We start from the raw sequence: 8,912 nt of genomic DNA, 5'->3' as shown, positions 1-8,912 counted from the left end.
ATATATATGTATGTATGTATGTATGTATGTATGTATGTATGTATGTATGTACGTATGTATGTATGTATATATTTACAAAAAATTGCAATTTTTAAATATAAATTATATAATTTAGATATAATGTGAAACGTCGACTCACCATCAATGATACCTTCGAGAACTACATCAGTTCCTTGATCGACAATCATTCCTGTAATCGGTGAAATAAATCTTGGTGCTATTAGTTTCCTAGATGGTTTTTTAATTTGATCTGTCTTAACATCGTGTTTCACACCTTCTGTTTCTTCAGACACGAGAACGGTTTTCTCTTGTCTCATCTCGCCAGGTTGCTCTTGTACGATTTTTTCATACTCCTCAATCTTGTGAGACTGGAAGATAATATTTTTAATTGATCGATACATTACACAACGTTTACATGTGTTCGCAAATACTTGATATAAAAATGAAGCAAGCAAAAGCTATTTCTTTTACATAAAAATGTTATGTAAAACAAATATATCAAATATATATGTATATTTACCTGTACGACAGGTGGTGCTCCGTTTTCTGAAGTGGACTGTTCAGAACTTTGCACAGTTGTTTTCGTGCAAACGCTGGTAGGTTCGTATCCAGATTGTGATAAAGTGGAAGTCATAGTAGACGATAAGAATTCTTTTTTCATGGACTTTGTTGAAGAATGTGTTACAGTTGACGACATTTTGGTCAGCACTTGACTCTCACCACCATCTTCGTGACATGTTTTCTCACTTAAAAAGTGTTTATCGCTACTGTTTGCAGGATGCATAATGCCTGCAGGAAAATGTGGAACTAACTCAAACACTTTTTTTACTTCACTTGCAGCCGGCTTCACTAATCCATTATCTGGAAATTAATCCAATTATGTCAATAAAACGATTACATTCTTTTGATACAATACACTTTGAGAGATATGTAGCTAATATTTCAATTGATGATTATAAAAAAAATAAACAATACATTCTATTTTATTACTAAAAAGTTTAGATTTGTAAAACGTTTATTTTTTATAAAATTATTATTATTAATATTATTATAATTATAATTATTTCAGTATTTTTTTCGTATTTTATCTGATTATTTAAACAATAATTGCCAAACTTATTAAATAAATAAAAAGAAATTATATTAGAAAAAAACCATTTCCACGAATAAAACTATGTTTTATTATAATAATATAATGTACACTTTGTAAATGTAAGATGATATAAAGAAATCAAGACTGGAGCGTACCAACCGTACGGTCGAAATGCTCCCAGCGAAGTAACGAAATACTTTGCCTCCGATCCACGACAAAAATAGTATCGTTCACCTAGTAATAGGTGAATCGAGCACTCGGCTGCAATATATAACCCAAGACCTAATTTATCGTTGTCATTCTATACTCTTTAATAATGCACGCATATTACGGTCGATATCCGATAAGCAATATCACTTTAGACTTTTTCGTATAATTATTTATATCTTAGTATTCTTTCTTATTTATTTATTTATTAAACAATTTTAATAAATCCAGAAGCCGTACATCAGATTATTTTGTGATTTAAAAATTTTTTTCAATTTTTAAATGTATAAATAACTGAATAAAATATATTCTACATTGATATATATTAACTTAAATAAACACACACACACACACACACACACATATACATATATATATATATATATATATTTACAATTAATGATCAAAAGCATTTAATTCAAAGTAAAAATGAAGATATCAAATTTCACGATGCGGTTAGTATGCTTAGTATCTTTTATCGATTCTTATTGAATGGTTATTTTATCTATCGTTAACTGGGAATTTTGAATGAACTACATTGGACTGAGTAACATAAGTATTAATAACTTGTGACACCATTGCATTTTCTAATATTATTTCCAACATTTCAGAAGAAAATGAAAAAATTAAAATATAATTATGTTATCACAAAACTGTAAAATGAATTATCAATGAAAGGTGTATATATATACATATATATATATATATATATATATATATGAAATATAATGTAAAAATGTGTACTTAATATTAACTTACCAATTTCGATTTTAGCACTACAAATCGCTTTACCAGCCGCGTTCTCTGCTACACAAGAAATAGTACCAGCATGTGCATCTCCGACCTCAGGAATTGTCAAAACTTGTCGATCCCCACTAACAGAAACTAAAAAATCTTTCCCATGAACCGGCCGCTCATTAAACAACCACTGAACCTGTAAAAAAAATTTAGTAATAAAATCTGCCGTTAATTAATCGAATAAAAACTAAAACATATATATACGTGAAGGAAAAATATATATGAGCATTTCCGCTATATTCGACAATTTATATAATTTTAGAGGAGATGAAAAAGATGTTATCGAAGTACGTGATACCTCTGTGACAAGTCCACGGTGCTTCGCACCGCATTGAAAGTTCCATCTTATGCTCCGCGGCGCGACTGCAATCGAGCTTTTGCACATGAAGTATATTGTTCGCGTTTAAATATAACTCGTCGGAAACAAAATTACTTTTGCCCCGTTCTGACAGGCCGGCCAACCTCTCATCTAGACGTTGTTTTCATGACCAATGCAAATTTTAAAACGCAAAATTTCAATAATCACAAATCAAGTAATCTTGCTTACGTTCATTAAATAGTGCTTGAGGCAATTTTACAAATCAAAATTAAATATGTACGACATAATATTTTATTAAATTTGCTTCTCTATAACATTTGATATTGCTTATATTAGTTGCCTGTTTTATTAATTAGAATCTATGCAGATTATTACAATTGTGTACTAAAAATATATTGCGATATTTTTAATTATTATAAACTGAAATGTCCGATTCTTTTTTTGCAGCACTTTTCTTTGTATATACAATAATATATACTTCTAAGCTTAGTTTCTCAAGAACTGTAGTCATGTTACCATTATATTGACAAATTCTAAGTTAATGAAAGTTTTATGTCCCCTAATTTTGTCAGCCTAATTTTTTTATCATTTTTGAAGATTTTTCAGTGTAGATGGCTAATTTTTAAAAAGAATGTGAAGATTTGTTTTATCTCTTATGCGAGAACATGATAAAAAAAATGTAATTTTTAGAAAAATCATATATTGTATTTAATTTACCTTAGGAGAAGGTTTACCAGTGATGATGCATTCGAATTTTGTTGAAACTCCTTCGAGTATTTTTCTATCCTGAAAGGTTTCTTTGAATATTGGTTGAATCAGCTTTTCTTCCATCTGAATAAATTCTTCATTCCTTTTAAAATCACCAAGCGATTTTACAACTAATCTAGCGAAAGCTTTTGCCTCGCCGTGTATGTTTTTTGCTTTCGCCACATAATTGCCCTTATCTTCCGGTATCGTTGATGATATTTTCAAAAAAGCTGTTCCATCTTTCCTTTCTCCAACCTATTGCATTGTGACAATTTTAGATAACACATTAATTATGGTTATTTATATAACTATAAATATATTATAGTTATATATTTAAGTGAACGTTAAATAAAATGCAATCTGTGCCAAATATACACAAATATGCTCACCAAAATTCTTCCGTTATGAATCATTTCACCGTCGTCTGAGTACCATTTTAAATCAGGTTTAGGTTCGCCAATTACGATACATTCGAAAATTGCATCTTCGCTTTCAGCCACCAGCAAGTCCGTTGGAAGTTTGACGAACTTTGGAACGGAATCACTGGCCAAAATTTCTTCCTTTTCCTTTACTTGATCGATTACATTCGAAACGTGAGATGCCGCTACGATGTGAAATGCAAGAAAAAGTACGTATTATATAAAAAGTATTACATTTCTAATTAAAAAATTAAATTTTTAATAACGTACGCGTAATTGTTAATGTACACTGGCTAGAAGCTTCGCCACCAGAATTGATAGCAACTACTTTATATACACCGGCATCATCCAAAAAAGCTTCATGTATAATTAATGAACACCGATCACCTTGGAAGAGTAATTGAAAGTCTGATGATTCTTTTACGGGCTGTCCATCGTGGTACCAAATTACCTAGAAAGTCACAAAATTAATGGGAAAAGAAATTTTAAGATGAAAAATTTAGAAATAGATAAAATCTACCTCCGGTTCAGGTTGACCTACAATCACGCAATCTAATCTCGCTGATTGTCCTTCTTGAATTTTAAGATCCTGCAAAGATAACTGAAATTTCGGGACTATTGGTTTCGAAATGTCGCTACAAACAAAATCGGATTCGCTGGTCTCATGAAGCAAACGTCCTTTCACGGAAACGGTACAAGATACGGTGGCTTTTCCAATTTCATTACTGGCAGTCACCATGTAAGAACCGGCGTCCTTCGGAAAAGCTTTCGTAATGATTAAGCTCGTTCGAGCACCGTCCGTTTGAATCTAAATAAATACGGCCAGAAATGTGATCACATTGTAAGTATATTTGTTAAGTGTAACAAAACGATTATGCAGGTTTATCTTACTTTATAATATTTGCTTTCTTCAATTAATTTTCCATCGTGAGTCCAGATTAATTCAGGAACTGGATCTCCGTTAGCTTCGCATTCTAGTTTTACTCTTTGCCCTGCCCTGGCCATAGCATTTGATAACGGTACCACGAAATATGGCTTCTTTACGGAAATTTGTGCGGCTACAATTAATATTTATGTAAATAAAAAGAAAATACACACTTTTTTTAATGCGTTACTACCAGTTCATCACCATCAAGAGACTTACGTTTCACGTCTAGAAAAGCAGTAGTAGATGACTGTCCCCATTGGTTTGTTGCTTTACATGTATATAAAGCCTTGTCTTCCAAGAAAACTTCATCGAATTTCAGAACAGCTTCTCCATTATTAAACGTGATAATATAGTCCGGAGAATTATCAATGTTACTATCATTTTTGTACCATTGTACTGTTGGAAGAGGATTTCCTTTAACAGTGCACTCTAAATTATGAGAACATCCTTCCCTCGCAAAGGAGGGCTGCAATTCTTTCATGAAAACGGGAGCATTTGGCTGTTCTTTCGTGATCATTTCTACATACAAAGTTTTCAACATAAATTCAACTAATTGAGTATTGGCATATATGCATGTACTTTCTCTAAATCAATTACCTTTGACAGTGAGAATGGCCGATGTTTCGACAGAGCCATGAATATTAAATGCACGGCAAGTGTATTTGCCAGAATCTTCAGCGAATGTTTCTTCTATTTTTAAAGTACAAACGCCGTTTATATAAGTTGTTAAATAATCTGGATTATTCAAAATCGATATTCCATCTTTGTACCATATTATTTCTGGTACCGGCTGACCAATTAGATGACATTGAAAAGTGAATTTTTGACCTTCTTGAACCGTCACATCATTCAAAGGAACCGTAAATTCTGGAGCTAATGAAACAATTTTGTTTATTTTTGCTTCTTTGGTATATTCATGCAATTCGTCGGATATCTCTTCAGATACAAGCTTTCTTGGTGGACTAGTTTCCTTTCGAAAAACTGGAGTATTTTTCTCGATTTCCATCTATAATTATAAGCATAAATTGTATAAGCATTACGGTTATAGAATTAATAATAATTGAAATATATATTATTTAAAATACTTTTTGAAGAATATGAATTTCTTTCGTTGTCATGGCGGAAGTAATTGTTTCTTCAATTATAGTCTCATCAGTTTGAGCGGAGACGGAGTGAGAAATGGGAGCAACAATTTTTCGTGCTTCTTCCTCTTTTAATTTTTTTGCCTCTATCGCAGCTTTGTCTAAAGTCTCGGCGGTAAGCTGTTCCGCAAGTTTTTTTGCATTTTCCGCTTCCATTTTTGCAGCTTCCGCCGCGGCTATTTCTATTTTAGCAGCTTGTAGCTTTTTATCAGCTTCTAACTTCTCGATTCGTAACTTTTCTCGGACATCTTTGGCATTCTGTAAATTTTGACTCAGGGTATGCAACTCGGAAGAAATAACTACGAAGGAATCTAGCATTTGCCGATTCTCTACTACCACTTCGTTGAATTGCGGAAGTCTGTCTGTACCTAAAACATATTGCAAACGGATCATTTTTCATATTTATTTTTCTATTCGTTTTATTTGATATATAAATTTTTTTATGATTCCATAAATGTGCTTTTACCGAAAATTATTGTCGATAATTGTTTCAGCTTCTCAATTCTTTTTTCCTGCTTCTCTTCACCTGGCTTTATATAAGCATCAATTTCTCGCAGTAAATCGACGGCCTCTTCAGGCATTTTTATGGCTGTTGCTTTACGTGCAACAATCACCAAAAGTTTGCTACCTTCCCTAAACCACTGCTTGGCTTCTTCTAAAAGCATGAAATATTCAATACTTAAATTCATTCTCTTCTTGGTATCCCTAACATGTTTCCTTAGATGATCCCATCTGTCTCGCAAAGATAAAATTTCATCCGTTACTTGTGGAGTTAATGGAACAATTGTTTCTTCTGTTTTTTTTACAAAAGTCTCAATTCTTTCTTCCAAAATCTAGTAACAAATATATAAATTAACATTATATGCCTCTCGTAATCTCGTAATTGCGAGGTTATCTTAATAGTATTGCATACCGTTATCGTTTGTTCAAACTGTTCGAAAGCAACCAACGTCGCTTTTGATACCGATAGATTGTCACCAATTCTTCCATCCATATTTTTTAGCTGTTCGTTTAATTCACGTAGATCAAAATTAATCTTTTCAATATCCTCTTTAAAAATACAGAGACATCGATGTTTTTCGAGATGGATTGATGTTTCGGTTTGAAACAATTCGAATTTAACGTTCACAGAATCTATTGTGCGTTTTAGTTTTTCAACATCTTGTGTTGCTGATTCTAACGGTTTTTGTAGTCTAATATTGTCAATTATTTCTTCAGATTTTGTGCGTATTTGTAGTAAAAATTCCGTAATAGATGTTTTTAATATGTTAAGTTTGTTTAATGAACCGTCTACATCAATCAGCTTTGTAGAACTTAACACACGTTCAACTTCTTGCTTTGCTTCATCAATTTTACGCTCGATCTTTAAAAAGCGATGAATAAAAAATATTTACATATTTGATATTGACGTATGCGCAAGCTAAATGGCGTTGTATTGCGTTTAAAATATTTAAAAATCTGTCTCACCTCTTCAAGATTCCTAAAGATAAAAATTAAAGATTCCAATAATATTTCGTAATCTTTGATGATAGTGTTCACTTTTTCATACATTTGCACGAATCTTCCTAAAACTTGCTCATCTGGTTTTACTTCACCTAATTTAATTATTTTAATTAAGGTATGTCTTCCTAAGTGCACATAACAAATAGCATAAATGTATTCTAATTACCTCGTTCGACAAATACTTGAATGCTTTTGATTTGAATATTCAATTCCTGAAGAGCTTTGTTCAACTCGAATAAATTTTGTTTCCTTACATCTTCCAAATTATCTAAAATATCGACTATTTCAGAAGATCGTGTTGTTATCACTGGATACAGCGTCATCTCAAATTTTGTAATCCATGCTAATGTCTGCAATAAAATAAATTAGTAATAATAAAAATTAGCAAATAGATAAATAGAATAAATGACATAGATACTTTTACGAACATTTTTCTACGCTTTTTTTCTTTTGTCTTATTTTAATGTACTAAAAATAAATTAAAAACAATAAAATTAAAAATACAAATACAATACAAATTACAGTTTTATACAGTTTTATAAAAATACTAAATACAAATCTAACAATTAGATAAAAGGCATTGTAAAAAAATAATAATAATAATAAAATTTTGACAACATAAATTAGAAGTCATACCTTTGTACTTTCTTCTACTCTTTGCTCATATTCCATTCGCCTTTGTCTTATTATTTGAATAGTAGTCTGCCATTTTTTCCACGATTCCGTTAAAACCAATTGCCGATTAGCAAATTTTTCTAAAAGAGTCTGAACGCACAAACAAGCTTGCGATATATTGAGATAATGGTCATCAGTCATCTACAAGAAAAAATAATATGGATGCAATTTTTATATATTTTTATATATTTTTATATATTTTTTGTATAGCTTAGACTAGTATTTATAGTCGATTCCTTATATATTTAAGATCGTCTTAAACATAGTCTTAAAACGACCATAAGCCAATCACAAAGTCATATTAGTATCTTAAGATATAATACTTGAGGCATTTTTGAAATAACAACCGACTATGAATACCGATCTTAATTAAGTTTCTTAAAATAATAGCATATAGATATTCTTATTAAAATTAAAAAATTAAAAAATATTGTACATATGAGTTGCTTACGTTGTTTGTTTCATTAAGAAATGCCTTTGCATGTTTATCAAGTTTTTTGTAAAGAAGCTCAAAAGACTTCCATCTTGCTTCTAGTTTATTGAAACTAGCTTCATCTAATATATCTTCGTACTTTTTCAATTCATTATCGATAGAATTCATTTCATTATTTAATTCTACCACAATCTCATGAAACTGTATATAAATGGTACCCAATTCGATTCTTTTTATCATTATAATCTTTGTTTTTGCCCATTCGTTTTCAAGATTTTTTATTTTTAATCGTAATTCGTATTTCTGCACTTCGTCCAGGCGTTCTATGATTGGAAGAATTTCCAATTCTAAATGATTTACTTCCTCACTTTTATTTTCCAATTCGGCTAGCAATTGATAATGAATTTGATGAAAATCGCATGCCATTGTCAGATCGTTGCCCATATCTTGATGTTTTTGAAGAAAGATCTTAACGATATCAGTTAGCCAAGCTTGTAATGCATCGTGCTTCTCTAAAAATGTAGCAAGTATACTCGAAACCTCCAAATTTTCTTCTTTATGAGCCGTACATCGTTCCATCAAAGAAAGTTTGCGATTCTCCAATTTTTCTACAGTACTTCTTACACCCTAAATATATATATATATATA

General features: G+C 31.0%; 1 protein-coding gene across 3 annotated transcripts in view; it reads right to left on the bottom strand.

The window, feature by feature from the left end:
• Nucleotides 1-8,912, bottom strand: part of LOC105461199 — a 30,673-nt gene that overhangs the window by 6,717 nt on the left and 15,044 nt on the right. For all 3 annotated transcript variants that reach the window (XM_011707681.1, XM_011707682.1, XM_011707683.1), the window contains 17 exons: nt 8,283-8,891; nt 7,793-7,972; nt 7,323-7,506; nt 7,121-7,248; nt 6,567-7,016; nt 6,120-6,486; nt 5,597-6,021; nt 5,109-5,517; nt 4,728-5,030; nt 4,475-4,641; nt 4,104-4,391; nt 3,854-4,034; nt 3,554-3,768; nt 3,135-3,419; nt 2,060-2,234; nt 521-861; nt 140-368 (listed from right to left, as the gene is read on the bottom strand). In XM_011707681.1, the coding sequence (XP_011705983.1) occupies nt 140-368; nt 521-861; nt 2,060-2,234; nt 3,135-3,419; nt 3,554-3,768; nt 3,854-4,034; nt 4,104-4,391; nt 4,475-4,641; nt 4,728-5,030; nt 5,109-5,517; nt 5,597-6,021; nt 6,120-6,486; nt 6,567-7,016; nt 7,121-7,248; nt 7,323-7,506; nt 7,793-7,972; nt 8,283-8,891 (4,936 nt within the window). The remainder of the gene's footprint in view (nt 1-139; nt 369-520; nt 862-2,059; nt 2,235-3,134; nt 3,420-3,553; nt 3,769-3,853; nt 4,035-4,103; nt 4,392-4,474; nt 4,642-4,727; nt 5,031-5,108; nt 5,518-5,596; nt 6,022-6,119; nt 6,487-6,566; nt 7,017-7,120; nt 7,249-7,322; nt 7,507-7,792; nt 7,973-8,282; nt 8,892-8,912) is intronic.

This window comes from Wasmannia auropunctata, unplaced genomic scaffold, assembly GCF_000956235.1.
Source record: "Wasmannia auropunctata unplaced genomic scaffold, wasmannia.A_1.0 LD307427.1, whole genome shotgun sequence".
Lineage (NCBI taxonomy): Eukaryota > Metazoa > Arthropoda > Insecta > Hymenoptera > Formicidae > Wasmannia > Wasmannia auropunctata.
The sequence above is the reverse complement of the archived record's forward strand: the minus strand, read 5'-3'. Positions and strand labels throughout refer to the sequence as shown.